At 46.7% G+C, this 19,275-nt stretch overlaps 4 protein-coding genes across 4 annotated transcripts; 2 read left to right on the forward strand and 2 right to left on the reverse strand.

Annotated features, from left to right (window-relative positions):
• Positions 1-373: 373 nt before the first annotated feature.
• E1B28_003640 (uncharacterized protein) lies at positions 374-1,912 on the reverse strand. The gene is made up of 5 exons (XM_043148068.1): positions 1,687-1,912; positions 1,552-1,623; positions 1,216-1,499; positions 699-1,141; positions 374-632 (listed from the first exon to the last, which is right to left on the reverse strand). Exons 1-4 carry the CDS (start codon positions 1,864-1,866, stop codon positions 955-957), a joined length of 723 nt encoding a protein of 240 aa, XP_043012660.1. The 5' UTR covers positions 1,867-1,912; the 3' UTR covers positions 374-632; positions 699-954.
• A 733-nt stretch (positions 1,913-2,645) lies between these two features.
• Positions 2,646-4,073, forward strand: E1B28_003641 (uncharacterized protein). The gene is made up of 4 exons (XM_043148069.1): positions 2,646-3,048; positions 3,109-3,183; positions 3,246-3,704; positions 3,774-4,073. The coding sequence occupies exons 1-4, from the start codon at positions 2,770-2,772 to the stop codon at positions 3,999-4,001; spliced, it is 1,041 nt and encodes a 346-aa protein (XP_043012661.1). The 5' UTR covers positions 2,646-2,769; the 3' UTR covers positions 4,002-4,073.
• Positions 4,074-5,606: 1,533 nt separating this feature from the next.
• On the reverse strand, positions 5,607-5,966 carry E1B28_003642 (uncharacterized protein; the record flags this gene model as incomplete). Its single annotated transcript, XM_043148070.1, has 1 exon — positions 5,607-5,966. One exon carries the CDS (start codon positions 5,964-5,966, stop codon positions 5,607-5,609), a length of 360 nt encoding a protein of 119 aa, XP_043012662.1.
• A 2,731-nt stretch (positions 5,967-8,697) lies between these two features.
• Positions 8,698-9,509, forward strand: E1B28_003643 (uncharacterized protein; the record flags this gene model as incomplete). The annotated part of the gene is made up of 2 exons (XM_043148071.1): positions 8,698-8,873; positions 8,927-9,509. 2 exons carry the CDS (start codon positions 8,698-8,700, stop codon positions 9,507-9,509), a joined length of 759 nt encoding a protein of 252 aa, XP_043012663.1.
• Positions 9,510-19,275: the final 9,766 nt, after the last annotated feature.

The raw sequence follows: 19,275 nt of genomic DNA on the forward strand, positions 1-19,275 counted from the left end.
ACGTGCCTCAGGCTGTTGGTTATGCGAACCGTATCAGTAGCGTACAAAAGGTAGTTATAAGGGTAAATGTGATGATAATAAGAAATGAGATGCCGCTTAGCACTCAGGCGACCACCCACTAACACCCACCAACAGTTGGAACCCGGCCCGAGACGCAGTGTCCTTACCGTTTCGGCCGACTCAGTTTGGTGGCGAGCAGCCGAGGGGAGATTCGGATGGTGACCGCCGATATATACCGTAAGTACAGTATGCGGGTGTGATACATTATAGAAGTATTCACCTTGGGGTGGAGGTGATGTAACGGTTCAAATTAATGGTTCAATAGCTTCAATAGTTATCATACCCTAACCGGAAGTTTGCTAGTCTGTAGCATACCACACTGATACCACACAAAAATATATTTGACTTGGAACTCTGAATCTATTGGAAGGATAGGCACGTTTTATACTATACTATAAAGGAAACATTTAAATGTGTGCAGCTACGATTTATAAGGAATTTCGGCCACGTAGTCAGAGAATAATCAGAAGCGTAGACCTCTAACCAGCCTGTTATTAGATCGGGAAGTTGAATCGTCCGTTGCATGGGATCTCCAAGAATTGCAACTTCAAAGTAACCTTCTTGTTTGGCCACTGAATTTATCAAAAACAAGTCAGGTGTCAGCAGGAGGACAGCCGAAAACGGAATAAAGCACGCACGAAGGTGATACCGGGATGAATATTCGGGCAAGCATATGACGCGCTGACTTGTACGACGCACTTGCAAGAAGAGCACGATGTTCGTCCATTGAAGTGGGCAAGGTCAACGATGTTGTTACTCGTGGTGATAGTCATGTGGGCGCCGTTTAAGGAGTTGCTCTGAGAGGATAAAAGGAGGGAGGGGATTAGAAGAGCATTTAATGGGTTACCCCTAGCTGAATGTTCCTACTCACCATCTATATACGTAAAGTGGTTTTCAAAAAATTGAGGAAGTGAACCATTGAGCGCTTTGGCGAACTAATCGAGAGCCCGCACGTACCCAACCGAAAGGTGCTGAGCCATCAGCCGGCCCAACGAGATCCTTGACGTAGAAGTCTTGGAGAGTCGCGACGGGTCCAGTTCCGCAATCCGTCGGCGTCTTGCAGACCTGGTATGGGATGTTTCTGGGGGAAAACGAAGAAGGTTGCGTATTAATGATCCCACGTCACACGAAAAGGAAGAGAACGTGACAACGTACTGGATGTCCCCGCCCTGAATATACGTATCCGTAGAAGTCCTTCCAAGTTGATGTCCGTTAGGGAGCAACACCTGATAGCATTTGCCGAACTGTAATCCTGTGTTCGCGGCGTCTCCACAAGCAACCCGCAACTGACATGCATTTGGCTGTTGAGCGGGGCAACCTTGGCAGCTCGAGGGTATTGGCTCAGGGATACACGCTCCGTCTTTATTCAAGACAGATTTGGGTGGGCAGCATTTGCCGTTGGGTTTGGTCCCGGTGTAAACCTGGTCAAAACCACAGCACTAGAGGGAGGAAATTAGATGAAAAAAGACAGGTTGTCATAGTTATACTCACCACACCAGCACGAGACACTTCGTCGTAGATCACCAGCTGTTCTCTGGGGTCACAGCAGAGACGTGCGTTGTGCTGTAATGGTCGATCACTGAGCTAGCCATCGAGCAGGGGGAGGAGAGCAGCAAAAGTACGAACACTATCAACGTAGCGCCGTTCCTCACCACCAATACATTTGTGAATAATCTGCTCGCATACAGCTTCCCCATCGAGTATGATCGGCTCGTAACCGTCTGGGCAGCCGCCATCAGCTTGAACTCCCGAAATGAGGAGGAAAGATAAGAGGAGGAGTGGCAGCGTGGAGAAGAAGCTCGTCATGTTGTCTACTGATCGATCGTTCTATTGAGGCAGGAACCTACGGAAGGGGTGATAGATAGGAAGGAACCAAAACCTCATCCTTTTTATATCAGAGCAAATGACGGATGAAGGCCAACCTTATACTTGACCCCCTGGCCTTTTCTAGCGCTTCGTTCGATGATCCTGCATTTCATTCCTGCAGCGCTCCGTTAATCCAGAGAAGACGGATAGACTGAATGAACAAAACTGAACCAAGGTTGAAAGTTCAGTCGTCCAACTTCATGCTTGTTTAGATGGCTCGCGTATAACGTACGTCGTTGCATTAGCGAACTCTCGAATGAACAACAATCGGAATAATAAAGAAAAATGACCGTGAAGATTCGAGACGTCGCGGATTGACCTTGTATAATAACATTAACATCTGAAATGAAAACGAAATGCAAACTTTTTTTGAGCGAATCCCCAAGAAAGGGAAAGGAATGAACGAAACCGAATAGCTCGAAACCACTTGAAATAATTTGTCAACTGCAAACCAACGAAAAGCGCTCTAAACGAGTTCAGCAGAGGAGGAGAATCGAAGAGCAACATTCCACGAAACAGATGTATTGCACAGATAGTGGCGACGGATTTCAAGAGTGATGCCAACGGCTCACCCCGGCTTGCATGAAAGACGCCAAATCAACACTGACGCAATGAATGAATGGGAGATGAATATGTTCCAATTTGTATTTGACGGGCTGAATGAGTCCGCCTGTGCAAGGGCATCGGAAAAAAATATAAAAACGGAGAGCCATAAAGGGTGGAATTTGAAACCTGTTTCCCGGCGTCAAGCTACGAGAACACCCAAAGCGCGAAAGAAAAAGAAAAAAGAAATAACGGAACTCCCCAACTGGACCAAGCTTGATCTCTTCCCATTCATCTACAATGCACCTCAAACACAGATTCGTCGCACTCTCAACCGTGGTCGCCCCATTTCTCTTCGGAACAGCCTTGAGCAGTGACTCCAGCACAATCACATGCGAAGCTGCGGCTAGAAGACTAGGACAGCCCTTGGACGGGTGGAAGATCGTCAAAGTGAAAAAAACCGATACCAAAACAAAAGAAAAAGTCAAACGGAAACGCGGTAATCGCAAAGAAGTCTGCGTTCGACAGGTAGCGGACCTCGAGTGTGAACCTGGAGTTGAGAAATTGTACTACCATCCAGTTCGTTTGTCTCCACGCGATAAACGGACGAAGGGACACTAATCAATATAATCTCCTCAGGAAACTCGAATTGCAAATTGTTGCCACGAGAGCGGTTCTGTTACGTGGTACGATGAAGAAGCTAAGCTCGGATTCGTGAGTGAAAAATAAGGATAAGATCCGCAGACACAGGTGGACTTACGTCGCATTTTCTACAGTGCTGCGCAGAAGGCCACCACTGGACTGGTAACATTTCATTGGGAGAAGGTGGTTGTTGCACTCTTGATACAGAAATGGTCGATGGAGAGTGTCTAAGTATCGACAGGCCTGAGAAGGCTATGTCGAAGAAGGGTGGATGTGGGTGTTCGGGATCGACAACCGCCAATCAAGAAGTAAACAAGTCAACCGAAACCAAAGAAGAGTCCGAGAAAGAGGAAGAGGAACTGGACTTGAACGCGCCTGAAGCGACTTTCAACATCCACTACGGTTCATGCTACGTCTTAACTCTCGTGGACGGTACACCCATAGGATCCAACCGGGAACACACCATTTACACCGCGAATGGACTCTTCCAAGATATTCCGTTTAAGGTGTGCCGATCTACCGACGACTGCTCAGCAGCAGGAGGAGTGGGAGATGTTGTTACGTCAAGGACTCCGTTTTATCTCAAGGATACGGTGAGATTTGATAAGTTGGCCTTGAGTGGATCACTGACGACCGCATCCCTCCGATTTGACACGTTGCAGATGGGAAGGTTCAACGACCACGAAGGTAAAATGGGCTGGGTCGGTTATACCGAGCGTAAGGAGCTCAAGATGACGTTCAGCTGGGATGAAGATGATGCTGAGGAGTTTTATGCCACGAAAGGGATCACATGTGATGATAAAGAGTGTTTGAAGCTCTATGGGTTACCGTTGGAATTGGTGTTCAGTCAGACAGAGTGTTGGGGGGAGGAGTTCCTTGGTGATAGATAATAGACAAGGGTAATTTTAAGAACAAAATTATTATTAATTATTGGTTAAAATAGAAAAGGAGCATACCTGAGCAGAGCAACAAGTCCGAACTTCCAACGTGTTTCGAGTCTCGACCCCGGTTCGACCATTTGACCTGCCAAAACGCGCCAGAGACTCTGCCTCAGGGTACCTTGCTGGCTGACACCTGGTACAGTTGAGGTTTCTCCAGAAACTAGTCTTCAAAGGGGAGGCAGGAGAGCGACAATGGGAATTGGTACGGAATTTTCAAGGATAAGTGTGCTGTTGGTCACCGGTCAAAGGTTGAAACAAGTCCGATAGTGTGGGCGTGTTTGGCAAGGGGGCGCGTGACTTACCTTCGGCTGGACCGCGGACATTCCGGCAATCATTGATAGCTGGACTTTTTGTCATGCCGAGATAAAAAAGGAAAACATAGCCGAAAACCAGGAACGTTTTGGAACAAAGTCACCAATCTATCTTTTTAATTTCTGCTTCATGTTAGTTGCGTCGGGATTTGGTCGGGCTGTAATTAATTGATTCCCGCCACCAGTGAATATTTGAATAGCGGAGATCTTTTTGAAAACGCGTTGAATCCACCTGCGCACCATCATCCCCTGTCAATTTTCCCCCAAGGGGGAATCCAAACGGCATTCGACGTGAACGGTGCTGAACTTCTATAAGACGTACAGTCGCGTTATTTCTCCTTGTTTTCAGCTGGAAAGGTAATTTGATGATTATATTAGTTTATTCACTCGCAACGAGTGATTTCAAAACCATTACACGGTCCTTTCCACCTTGGCGGGTCCCCAACCGCAGTCGAAGCTAAGATGATGCCTTGACTCTGGAATAGTGACGCCAGATGGATCATATAGGTGAGGAAATATAAGCCTAACGTCCGGTTGGTGGGGAGATCGATGCTTTCGCACGCTTGGATTGCCTTTCAAAAACTTGGAACCGAAATATTCGATGCGGATTTCTATGGCTTACAGTGATCATGAGTCCTGTAAACTTCAAAATTACTGCTTTCCAGAACCCATTGTTCCTGAACGTTCGAACCCGTATTTGAGAGTGTCAATTGATAAATCTGAATGTAATTGGCAATGACGTTAAAGCTTTCAATCAATCTTTCTCTGCCCCCCGCGTTCCAAATCTCGCGGCCATTTGATCCAAGCGGTCGAAAACCCATGCTTGACAGGATGTAAATTTCCCACTGGGCTCTGGGTAGAAGACCCTCTTATGGACCCGTGATATTCTGAATACCAACATCTCGATTCGCACAGTTAGATTAAGGTGTACTCACTCAAATTAGAAGTTGTCATGCTCGATAATGGTCGCTTGACGATAATGTGCCTTAACTACATTCATATGGCAAAGGTTTCTCGCCTGATTTGTTCTTTACGACACTCCGATTTCAACCGAAGTGAGAATTGTTGCCTACTACGCATTCTGCTATACATGTCTGTTCAATCGGATATGATTAATTGTCGATCTATACTACAGAATTAGTAAAATTAGTATACAACTACAGTAGATGAAATACACAATCTAGGACTATAAATACCGGTAAGGTTCAGAGCAATTGAGAACGCAAGATGCTCTTGGCGAAATCTACACAACCCCATGACTCCCCTCTCCCGGCGATCGACTGTCTACCACTCCTTTCGGATTGGAAGACATCGTGTGAACGGCGCTATTATCGGCTGAAGGTGCAGCCCGAAGTGTTGCCCTCCCTTTCCCAACCTCCTCTAACAAGGATAGCTCGTAACTGGGGGAGGCAGGAGTCCCGACGGAAGTACGAGTATGTGCAGCTTCTATCGGGTCCTCCCCGAAGTCTTCTATGATGGTAGATAATGTCCCTGCAAAGGTACGCCACATTCGAGATTGCGTTTCTGGATATTCTCCTGTTTCTGCGACGCGCGATTGAGGTGGGCTGTTCCTATCGCCGGGAGCACTCAAAGAACGTGGCATTTGTGAGCGTTTGTCTGACCATCGTCGGATGTGAAGTAGAAATCGAGCAGTTAGGAGCCCCGAAAGGCTGCTCGGAGACGGCTGTTAGCTTTAATTTTTTACGGAGCTGATAGCAGGTACTTACGGTAGTGTCAGTGCGTTTAGTAGACGCTGGAAAAAGCTTCCTGGCTTTTAGAAAAAAAGTAAGTCTGATCTTCTTGGAGCGCAATGGTAACCGCCCAAGAACGGGCAAGGGGTTCTGTAACTCACTGGAGCACGCTAAAAGCTGGAACTTGAATTTAATATCCCACCGCATATGGGAAAGCACTCACGAAATTGGTGATGACGGCCCCTATAGTGAATAACGACACGATGCTGATTTCGAATTTGTAGTTCAGTTGGTGCGGGATGCAGACACCAAACTGCTATCTCACCAAAAGTAAAGGATGCCTATTCCATATCCAATCGTTCATTGTGAATGTCAGCCGCCGATGGTATCGAAATTATAATCGGAACGTCACCTTGTTCAAAAACCAAATACATGAACCCTTGTTTCTGCTTCTGCCATGGACCTCCCGCTCTAAAGGTCTGTACGCTCCGTATGGTGGTCAGGATCGCAGCAGAAAACTCAAAGACGACCATGGCGATGGAAAGGAGATTGTTTACTGTCGAAAAGATCCTTGTAAGTGGAATAAAATATTTATGAGCAAAAGTAGCGTTCACCTCTGCGAAGAAAGAAAGTCGAGATAGAGGATTTAGAGCTCAAGAAGTCTTGCCAAAGTTGCAGGAATGTAGGGGATCTTACATAGGAAGGCTATGTGATCCGACGCATTTCAATCCTGGTACGTGGGACTGGAAATCAAACCAGATATCATAAATACTCTGGGATGAATAGGCTAAAAGAAAAAGCGTACGATATCTAGGGCGATGCACATTAATCCTAGCACGAGGAAGTAGGCTAAGATTAAGCGATCCCGACCAAAGACAGCGAACGTTCTCGCAGTTAGGGTTACTAAGGGCCAACGGCGCGAATGAGCTTGAAAATGGGGTATTGGAGACGAAAGTTCGCGGCTCAACTAATAACAGCGCCCCGACCAAATACACTCAAAGTTCCTATTATCTTGTACCACACGTCGCAACTAAGTCATGGCCAGCGTGTCAACCGGGTTGTCTTCGTGAATGGAATCCGGGTTTGTACTCCAGGACTTACTGGGATAGAGTCAGATAGGCGATGGAAAGATCACACTGAATAACTCACCCTACTACCCAACTTCTTTGCAATAGCCAAAAGAAACAACACGTTCGCCACCAGTGCATATCGACAACAAATGTACAGTATTGTCGAGAGTTGCCATCTTTTGGGTGCCCGCCAAATGTATTGCACTTCTAACGGAAATGTGAGAGCGTAGTCGTAATAGAGGAGTGCTAAGTGGTTGTATGGATCGAGGATTCGTGTATTGTTAGAGTCGGAACCGTCCTGAGAAGGGAGTGGCGCACCGATGCTAGCCCATTGAAGGGAGAATTGTAGAACTCTACCTTCCCTTTGAGTAATTGACGCTCTTAAATGGAGGTGAGACGCACCGAGCAGTGGCTGCCGCTTGTTCATCTTTACTGGGCATGGACTCTTCGGGGGTGTTGACGTCGTCGAGGGAAAGAGGAAAGGTACGGGTACTGTATTTTCGATCATTTAATTCAAACGTGGTTCTCGCGCACCTTCATACGGAAAGGGTATTCGTTTGACAGCAACCCGGAGTGTTCAACGTTCAACGTTCGACACTGCAATTGCTAACCCCCTGCTGTTTGACACTCACTGCAATTGCTGTTTGACATGGCACGACATCGCCTCATAGCTCGCCAGTGGGTTTTACCGGTGGCTTGATTTCTAAACGCTATCACACTGGGAACGATTGCAGTGCCATGATTCTCCCGAATAGAACATGATCAAGCCATCAAGATACGAGGTTGAATGATGAATGATGATGGTTACTAACCTAACTCATGTCTGCCCCACGTCAAAACGTCCGAACCGCAATAGGAATCCCGGCATCCGCAAAGATTATTCCAGCGGTCACCTAGTCATAACAAATGATGATTTGAATCAGGATGAATTTGGAGGAAACAAAACTCGTCAGGCACCTTATCCCCAAGCGTTCCCACCCCACAAGATCTCCATCTTGAGTCCGTCCGACCCGTTGTTGAGCGAAAGATTGAGAGGAAAGAGGAGAAAATGGCAAACGATGATGAAATTAGAGAGGAAAGCAGAAACGGTAACGGTCACAGTCCCGCGAGTCACATTACCCCTACGGACCCGGGTGGCAAAGTCCGCGGCGTCTGCACAGCCATTGTATCCGACTTTTTCCACAACTCCTGTCATCCTCTCTTCTTCTCGCCTTGATCTACACATCCCCTCTCAACTCTCATTGAAACTCAAGCATCAAGACACTCCCTCATATCCGCGATCTCTTCGAGAAAGATTCGCCCTTCCGAAGTCACGGAGGAACCGCCTCTCACGTACGCTCCGTACTTCTGCCCGAAGACGATGTCGTCCTGACCCTTTGCCAGATCATCCACTGCGATAAAACTGATAGAAGACAAGTTGAAGGAAAGAAAACAGGTGACCCAGACCACAGCTTCAGTTTCTGCCTGCGAGCAGAGGACCTATCAACATTCCTCGACGTTTTCGATGAGCAACTCTCTGGGAGGCCAAGGTACGTAAGCTCACCACCGCGAGGTCATTGAAATCACATTGACCATGGGCTGTCAGGCTACAATATACCTCGACACCTTCAAAGGTGGACGTCCAGATCAATATGGTTGGAACGTGGCACGAACAAGCGGCGTGCGCAGTGTGTTTTTTGCTGCGTGCATGCTTCAATCGCAGAATCAGCGGTGCGTGGGATGCAATCCTATATGGAAGTGTTTGCGGTCGTACGTTAAGCCTCGCGTTTCTCACAAAGTCCAGGCTAACCCGTTCCACTCAGGAGAAACGAGCAAGGACAGGCAGGGGGTGGAACAGGGGATGGAACTGGACGGGGTGCTGCCTCGAGACTGCGGAACAGGGACCTGGGGCCTGTAATTGTGGTTGAGGTATTGGATAGCCAAATGTTGGCGGACCTTCATGGAAAGATTGAAAGATGTTTCAAGAATCTTCCTCTGGTTAGCGATATTCACCTCATTCTTCTAATTTCAAATTGGCTAACCTGTCGAACAGGTTCTAACAGCCATCTCCCTCATATCCCAGTCCATATCCTAGTCTGTATCCCAGTCCATATCCCAGTCTGTACCCCAGTCCTTATTCCAGTCCGTATCCCAGTCCCTATTCCTCTTGACACCCCTCCTTTCAGCAGACACTATAAATATGTCTTTCACAAACACATCCCAATCTTCCTTGAATACAACAAAGAAGATTGGGATGTGTTTGTGAAAGACATATTTATAGTGTCTGTTGAAACAAAGGGTGTCAAGAAGAATAGGGACTGGGACATGGGCTGGGATACAGACTGGGATACAGACTGGGCTAGGAGAGAGTTGGAAAACAAGTTCATAGAAATTCTGCCAGAGTGAAAGAAATAGTGATGGATTGTACTGTACTGCTTATAGTCATATATGGAATGGATTTCTACCTGTGTCAGTCAGACAGAAAAATTGGCAGTAATGGAGGTAGCTGTTCCAAACATGGAGCAGGGAGAGGTGTTGGAACTGGCACTGTGAGTTTGCTTCCTGTGACTCCCCTCAGCAGCTCTCTTCATGAGATCATTGATGGTGATTATCTTTGGGATATCATCATAGTTACTTGACAGGGTAGTTTCTTGATGGCCTTCAACCAACAATGGGTGAAAATGAAGAGGAGTGGTTGGGTCTTGCACACACGAAACAGGAAGTCTCCTTGTTCTCATATTTGCTTTTACCACCATTGGCAGCAATTTCAGTAAATTCATGCATTTTGTTTAAACTGGAGACGTCGCGATGTCTCTCTCAAATCAAAATTTAAATTTTTTTAAGCGACTTCTTAAGAACCCACTGCAAAAAAAATATTGTTATTAGCTTTGAAGCCTGTAGGTTGTGGTGCCTTATGTCTTATGTCTCAATCTCAATCATGCTCTCAAAAGTTAAATTTAATTTCAATCTTAAAATTCAACTCAAATCTCAATCTCCACAAGTTCAACTCAAACCTCAATGTTTCTAAAACTCAACTCAAACTCAACCTGACATGAAAGGTTGAGAATATGAAGATAGTTAGATCTTTAAAGTTCAAATGATTGAGAGTAATTAGGTAAGTCTATACTAGAGTCAATGATTATTATAGAGAGCAAAGGTAAAGTTGTTAGTGTTGCTTGCATTTAAGCAAGGGTGAGATGAACGGTAATGTTAGCTGTTTTGATTGTGTTATACCTGCATGCCGGCCATATCATGTCCTTATAAAAATTTGCTATGAGTTTGAGACATAAGACATAAGGCACCACAACCTACAGGCTTCAAAGCTAATAACAATATTTTTTTTGCAGTGGGTTCTTAAGAGGTCGCTCAAAAAAAAGCTTAAATTTTGATTTGAGAGAGACATCATGACGTCTTCGGTTTAAACAAAATGCATGAAATGTCAGGCAATTTGTTTCTTGGGAAGATATCATAACTGCACTACAATGTGGTGAATGGACTTGTGAAGGTGGCAGATGTAAGAAGAACAGACAAGTTGAGGTCATGAAATGAATTCTCTAGAACCACTGCACCCAACAAGTGGGGTTTTAAGACTTATGCGGCGAGCAGACAAACGCAACAACAATCACAAGGGTGGCCACTGAGGCGACGAGATTCACACTAAGGTAATTACTTACTGACAAACACTTGAGAACATTGGGAAATCACTAAATGGGAGCTAAGGTTCAACCAAAAATACTTAAAGACTTGTGAGGGACTGGAAAATCAGGCACAGATAAGGAAAAAGAGATATATTGGGTAAAACTAATGAGAAAAAGACACTAGAAACAAAAAGAAACAAACTAAACACAAGGCAAACTGGGGGGATTAAAACAACGAGGTTAGAAATATAGCTAGATACAATGGGGGCTTTTATACTACTGAGCTACCTATTGTGCAAAGCTGTGTATGACTATGCATTGCTGTGGAAAAGCTGTGCAAAACTACAGAAACATGTGTTTAACAATGCAAAGCTGTGTAAAAATGCCCAAGATGCCCAGGATGCTAGTGTCCCCAGGAGTTCGGTTCTGTTCAGTGCAGATTGCGATCCTACCAAAACAGCCCATCTTTGGTTCAGAGCCATTGTGGCAGTGCAGCTTCTGGACAAGAGCTGTTTGAAAACAGTGCCGGGCTGCAGCTCCCACAAGTCTAGACAATTATGTAAATAAAATTAATGAGGATAACATTTGGCTATTAAATTGTTCAAATTTGGAATTTGACCCTTGATGGCGTGACACATGGAAAAACTTGCCTAATGCGAACCGGGGTTTTCACAAAACCAGTGCAAACTGGCACAAACTACAGCTTGCACATTGAACCATTCCGGTAATATTGGCCTCGTCTAAAAACCGAAATTCCGAGCCGAACAGGGATATCTGCTTCGGTTCGGATCGAGAGTGGTTTGGAACCCAACCATTGATATCACTACAGGATGCCCAGGATGCCCATGTAATTCAATTTCAGACATTTCTAGGGGCTAAATCCTGTCTTGGAAACAGAACAATCCATGGCATTATCCCCTCTTTAAGGCAAAAACCCCCCAATTTCAGGACTGAGAAGCCAAAAACAAGCAAGAAATCCTGAAAAGGCAACCAAAAATACTTTAGGTACACTGTAATTACTTGTAAACTGAAGGAATAACATAAAAGTATCTATATTTTCAATCAAATCGCTATAAACCTGCAATAGACCCTTTGGAATGATGATAAACCATGCTATAAACTTGTCAAGAACTGAACCAGGAGTAGTACCTACTGCCGACTTTTCCACCTATACAGTTAATTGCGGTTGGACTCAGCGTACGATCAAGGGAGATATCATGTGAAATAGGTCAATTCAAAGGAGAGTACTGTTACATCCATGCCGGACCGATCCGGATCGACTGGTCAAAATCACTTACTCCACTTACCTTAATCTCCGTACTACCTATTAAAGCCTAGACTATCGGCTTGGGAGTCAGCGGTCCGAATACGGATCCGACTACTGGATCCGTCTCGGACCTTGTACATTTCTATCCTATATAAGATGTACGACTTAGTAGTTACATTCTTTAGAATTAAACTCGACTCTGGTTTCCCAGTGACCTGGTCTAAGGCAGCTCGACTCAGGAAGCCGTTGTCCAATAACTTTGGCTACTGTCAAGACTCCGTCATTCTCTTCGACCTCCTTCACTCTCCTCGTCGCTCCCCGACACGCTCCGATCAACTCCGTTTCTTCCCTCTCTTCATCTTAGATCATTCCTCTTTTAGTATATCCTTCCGTACATATCTTATATCTTATCTTATCGTTTCTCCCTTCGGTTCCGTTCGGTTCCGAGTCATTCTGCACGTCCTTAACAGTAGTTTAATTCTTTTTCTTGAGTCGAAATGTCGTTCACTCCGGACGACGTCTCTGATCAGTTCAAGATCTTCGATTCTATGTTTCCTTCCCGTCCTACTCCGATTACGACCCATGTCGGGTCTCATCTTCGTATATCCCATCTTCAAGTTCCCAGTTCTTCACGAAGGGTCAGTAGCGTTTATGCTTCTGATTCCAACGACCCATACAATACTTTACTATCTCCGAGCAAACTCCAAGGTACCGTTAATCGTCCCCGACGCTCTTCCAGCAATCGCAGCTCCAACCAACGCACCCCCCGACAATCTCCGATCATCTCCGAAATGCATATCGAGGAGGTTCCGGAGACACCGAGGAGGAATAAAGGCAAGGGTAGAGCGGATGACGACGAGGATGACTCTTTTGACGATGGTACTGACCCGGAGGAGGATCCGTCGGATCCTCCAATCGGTGGTTCAGGAGGCGGTGGTCCTCCTAGCAGTGGTGGAGGTGGTGGTCATGGTCCGCCACAAGGCGGCGGAGCCGAGGGTTTCTTTTCGGCTTATGCTACCTACCTCACCACTCACAATCTTCTGCTTCAGCAAATGCTACGCGAAAAAGCAAAACCGAAGAAAGGTGCCAAACCGAAGGACCCCGAAACCTTCAACGGCTCCGACCCCACCAAACTCAAAAACTTCCTCACTGGTCTACAACTCCAGTTCAATTATTTCTCCGAATCCTTCGTCGACTCCGCTTCCAAAGTCAACTACGGACTTTCCTTCCTCCGTGGTATAGCTCTCGATTACTTTGAACCTGATTTGTTAGGTAGCGAGTTTTCCGAGCTGGATCCGCCAGCTTGGATGGTTAGCTACAGAGCTTGGGTAGTAGAACTCCAAACTAACTTTGGTCAAGTGGATGCCGCCGGAGAAGCGGTGGATAAGTTGGATTACTTGGTTATGCGGTCGAACGAGAAAATCGCGCCGTATATTACTAAATTCAACGACATCGCAGCTAAAATTGGTTATAGCGACTCCGCTCTTCAGCATGCCTTTTACAAAGGTCTTCCTGAACGTCTAAAGGACGGAGTTAGTAACATCACCGGCGGGAAGCCGGCGTTGTATCATCCTCTCAAAGCGGCTGCTAAAGCCGTAGATCTTCGCTATTGGCAGCGCGAGGCCGAAAAATCCCGAGCTAATCGCCAGTCTAATTCCAATTCCAATTCCAATTCCAATTCTACTCCGAAACAATCCTCTTCCTCTACCTCTACTTCCAACAACAACTCCTCTTCCTCTTCACAATCCAAGTCCAAGCCGAAAGGCAAAGGACAGACCTCGAACTCTTCCACTTCCAACGCTTCCGCTTCGGCCTCCGCCGCTCCCCGTCTCCCATTCTTGGAGAAGTTAGGAACGGATGGAAAACTCAACGCCGACGAGAAGGCCCGACGGTTGAAGGAAGGGTTGTGTAGTTATTGTGGGTTGGGTAAACATAAAGTTGAGGATTGTCAAAAGAAGAAGACTAATCAGACTGCGAAGGATGCTAAAGCCCGTGCAGCGACAGTCTCTTCTACTCCGGAGAAGGCCAAGTCCGACGAGAAGTCGGGAAACTAGGCTGCAACTCCGATGCCTCGACACAAGCTCGGAGTTGCACTGCACCGGATTGTGTCTATCCTGAGGTTACACTCAACGCAGCTGCGCTCTCTTCTTCTAATTCGCTTACGGTTCCTCTTACCTCCGATACATATAATTTCTTGGCCCTAGTGGACTCCGGTTCTTCCCATTGCTTTATTGATAAAGGCTTTGTTACAAAGAATCTAGTACATACAATACCTATTTCACCTATATCTTTACGATTACTCGACGGTTCCATCGGCTCCGTTATTACGTCATCCGCCTCGCTTCCGATGAAGTTCTCTACAGGCAAAACCATTCTAATCGACTTTTACGTCACTTCTCTAGATTCTACTTGCAACTTGGTTCTGGGATACAACTGGCTCAACCGCTACAATCCGTTGATTGACTGGTCTGAAAACAGTATCACTTTCCGAACCGACACGCTTCCGAATCCGGCCGACCGACCGACTCCCTCTGTCAAGGACTCAGACAAATCCATTCCGGCGGGCCCGAGCAAACGCCAACAGGCTAAACTCCGCTACGCTTCTAAAACTTCTCACTTTCCTTTTGAGCCTATTTACTCCTATGCAGATCTTCTTAACGCTCCGTCCAACTCGACTCCGCTGGTTTCCATCATCTCTGCTCGTGCTTACTTGAACGCTACAAAGCAATCAGGTGCGCGATCTTATACCATGCAGATGGTAGACACAACGGAAAAGTCGGTGACCGGAAGAGCCTCGGAATTATCCGATGAGGATCTCGCACGTATTCCTACGGAGTATCACGAGTTCGCTGATGTTTTCTCCGAGTCGAAAGCCGGGGAACTTCCCCCGCATAGACCTTACGATATTAAAATCAATCTAGAGGATGGTTCGGATCCGCCTTACAGACCGATCTACTCTCTTTCCACAGCCGAACTCAAAGCACTTCGAGACTTCATAGACGAACACATCAGTGCTGGACTCATCACTCCTTCGAAATCCCCTTACGGTGCTCCGGTTCTTTTTGTCAAGAAGAAGTCCAGCGATCTCCGCCTATGCGTCGACTTCCGTGGCCTTAACAAGATCACGAAGAAAGACCGGTATCCGCTTCCTCTCATATCTGACCTTCTAGACTCACCTCGGAGGGCTCGGATTTACACCAAGCTAGACTTACGTCATGCTTATCATCTCGTCCGGATCGCTCCCGGAGACGAACCAAAAACCGCTTTCAGGACTCGTTACGGATCCTTTGAATGGCGTGTTATGCCGGAAGGTTTAACCAATGCTCCATCTGTTTTTCAACGCTTTGTTAACGATATTTTCTCTGACATGCTTGACGTCAATGTCCTTGTTTATTTGGATGACATCCTTATTTACTCGGATGACCTCGAATCCCATCGGGAGCATGTTAAGGAAGTACTCCATAGACTCCGAAAGAACGGTCTCTACTGTAAAGCTTCGAAATGCGACTTCCACACAGACACCATTGAATACCTCGGTTACATTCTCTCCCCCGAAGGCTTGCGAATGGACATGGCAAAGGTCAAAGTCATTACCGAATGGCCTCCGCCGCGTAAGATCAAGGATATCCAATCTTTCCTTGGTTTTTGCAATTTCTATCGGCGCTTTATTTACGATTATAGTGCCATCACTGTCCCTCTTACCCGCCTCACCCGGAAGCAGATCAAATGGAATTTCGGTCCCGAATGTCAGAAAGCGTTTGAAACGTTAAAGGAAGCTTTTACTCATGCTCCTATACTTACGCACTGGCTTCCTGATCAGGAAATCATTCTGGAGACCGACGCTTCCGATTATGCATTAGCTGCAATCCTTTCCCTTCGGACCGAGGACGGTGAGATTCACCCTATTGCTTTCCACTCACGCACTTTCACGCCTCCCGAACTCAACTACGACGTCCACGACAAGGAGCTTCTTGCTATATTCGAAGCGTTCAAACGGTGGCGACATTACTTGGAGGGTTCCGGAGATCCGGTCGACGTGGTTACAGATCACAAGAACTTGGAATACTTCACTTCTACCAAGATTCTTACCCGTCGGCAAGTTAGGTGGTCCGAATATCTCTCTCATTTTAACATGGTTATTCGTTTCCGTCCCGGACGTCTTGGAACTAAACCGGACGCTCTTACTAGACGATGGGACGTCTACCCTAAAGAGGGGGATACCGCTTATGCCAGTCTTAATCCTCATAACTTCCGTCCAGTCTTTACACAAGAACAACTCTCCTCCTCCCTCCGTGCTACCTTCCTTGAAGGCCCGTCCTTCGCGCTAGTGTCATTATGGATATTGAACGACTTCACGAAGACATCCGAACAGCTCAGTCAGAAGACGAATCCCTTCGGGAACATTTCCGGTCCGCTACGGATCCCGAGAAATCCCGTTGGTCTTTAGATGAGTCTGGTTTTCTTCGTCTTGATGAACAAATCTACGTTCCAGATGCTAAGGATCTCCAACTCCGGGTCCTCCGCATCTTCCATGACCATATTCTAGCTGGACATTTCGGTCAGAATCGTACCCTAGAGACTATCCGCCGACAGTACACTTGGCCACGGATCCGTGAATTGGTCCGTGATTACGTTAAGTCTTGTGTTATCTGTAATAGGAACAAGTCTCCGAGACATCGACCGTACGGTATGCTTCAGCCTCTACCAGTTCCGGCCCGTCCGTGGGATTCTATATCCATGGACTTCATCGAAGAACTCCCGAATTCTAATGGCTATAATTCCATCCTAGTCATTATAGATCGTGCCTCTAAACAATCCATTTTCATTCCAACCGACACTACTATCACTTCCGAACAGCTTGCACGCATCTTTATTATTCATGTCTTCTCTAAACACGGGGTTCCGAATCATGTCACTTCCGATCGCGGTTCCGAATTCGTCTCTCGATTCATGCGCTCCTTAGGTACCGCTCTGGATATGAAGCTTCACTTCACTTCCGGATACCACCCTTCGGCCGATGGACAGACCGAACGTGCTAACCAAACTCTAGAACAGTACATCCGAATCTACTGCAATTATCAGCAGGACAATTGGGACGAACTTCTTCCATTAGCAGAGTTCGCGTATAACAACGCTCCGAACGCTTCCACCGGCATCTCTCCTTTCTTTGCCAACAAGGGTTATCATCCGAACATCACTGTCCATCCAGAACGCGATATCGCATCCGAACGGGCCCGTGAGTTTGTCGTCGATCTTGACGAATTACATTCTATGCTCCGTGACGAGTTAACAGCAGCTCAGAAACGCTACAAGGAACAGAAGGACAAAAAGCTTATACCGCATCCCGAATGGAAGGTCGGAGACCGAGTCATGGTGACAGCCAAAAACATCAAATCGACTCGGCCGACCAAGAAGTTTTCGGAGAAGTATCTCGGTCCTTTTGAAATCATAGCTCAACCGTCCACAGTTGCTTATACTCTTCGGCTTCCGGAAGAACTCCGCTCTATTCACCCCGTCTTTCACGTCTCTCAACTAGAATCTATCCTTCCTAATCCTATCCCTAATCGTGTCCAGGACCCGCCCGGACCCGTTATCGTCGAAGACTCTGAAGATCATTACGAGGTCTCGGAGATACTCGATTCCAAAATCGACCGACGGTTCCGATGCAAGCTGCAGTACTATGTACGGTGGTTAGGATATGAAGGTACTGACGAAGAATACTCTTGGATCCCGGCCATAACTTCCAGGCCGAGGAGATCATTACGGAATTTCACGCTAAGTACCCTAATAGACCGGGTCCCTCCGGATCCTTATGATCCTTATTCACTCATTTCACTGTGTTCAATTTCAAGAAAAGTTTTTACAATATAAGGCCCAAATGGCCGGTTCGGTCCGTACTATTTACAAATTTTCTACTTTACTAAAGGTCCGACTTCGGCCGCTTACGTTCCCTTACTCTCCCGTTACCATATCCTCATCCTCCCCTTCTTTGCCGCTTTCTTTCGGCTCTTCCTCAATATCCTTCTCTTTCGGTACTACTACTTCCACCGATTTCACGATCCTTCTTCTCTTTTTTGGTTTCGAAGGCCCGGCCTCCGCTTCGGGGATCGCAATCTTGGAAGCTTCTGCAATAGTGAGCAAAAAAGAAACGAGTAACAAAGAAAAACTTACTCTTAGAGCGACCAATCAACTCGGTTAGGAGTTGATTTGTCCGCTTCTGTTCTCCTATCATTTCCTCCACCAACTCTTCCAACCTTGTGTTATCGGCAACATTCACGGCCGATCGTCCTCCTCCGGCGAACGAACACCCAACCTTCTTGAGGTTACATGCTTCGCAGGCTTTCGCCTTGCTCGGTCCGTCCGGGATCCGGCAAGGGATCTCCTGCTCGGAACACCGCTTGCACTCTGTAAACCGATTAGTACTCAAAAAACTTCCAAAACAAAGAAAACACTTACTAGTTTCAGCCTCCACATAGGCTCTTTCCTTTCCTTTTCCCTTTCCCTTCGGATCCGGGTGCCCATGCTTGAGATAACCCACGATTGGACTCCTCAAGGACTCCTCGGCGTCCCGCTTTCCTCGTTGGTACCCCAAGATCTCACCCTGCTTAAAAGCATCGTGAGTTGTAGCGAAAATGAGCTAAAAACAGTAATGAAAAAGAAGAGAAAAGATTGTTATTAAAAAACTTATGACTTACCTTCTCGCCTGTATCGGTTCCGTCGTCCTCTTCTTCTTCCTCATCATCTCCATCACGTCCGGACCCGCTAGGAGCGACACTTACTTCTTTCCCTTTACTTCTCTTAGTTTCGGCTTCCTCCCTCTGCCGCTGTTCTTCTACCCACCATGCTTCCAACAGACGTCGCCTTTCAGCCTCGGTCTCCTCCCACTGCCTCAATTCGGCCTCGACGGCCTCCGACCTCTCATCCTCAGCATCCTCATGCGCATCCCGCGCTTTCCTCCACTGCTTAACCTCCTCCTCCAACTCCAGGTTAAAAGACCTGACCTTCTCCTGCTCGTCTTCCACTCTCTTAGCCCAGGTCCTCCTCGGAATACCCTCCGGCCGTGCACGATCGAACTCATCTTCATCGAAAATTCTCGGCGTCCGATCGGGTTTTGGTTGATCAAAAGCTCTGCGCACGAAGACAGGCTTGGGAGTAGGCAGGGCGAGGTGGGAAGGGGGCTGGACGATGTTGGACATGATGAGCTGAATGAAAAAAATTTGAGAGAATGCGGAAGGAGGACAAGGAAGATTGGACTTTGAAATTTTCA

Source organism: Marasmius oreades, chromosome 2 (assembly GCF_018924745.1).
Source record: "Marasmius oreades isolate 03SP1 chromosome 2, whole genome shotgun sequence".
NCBI classification, from domain to species: Eukaryota; Fungi; Basidiomycota; class Agaricomycetes; order Agaricales; family Marasmiaceae; genus Marasmius; species Marasmius oreades.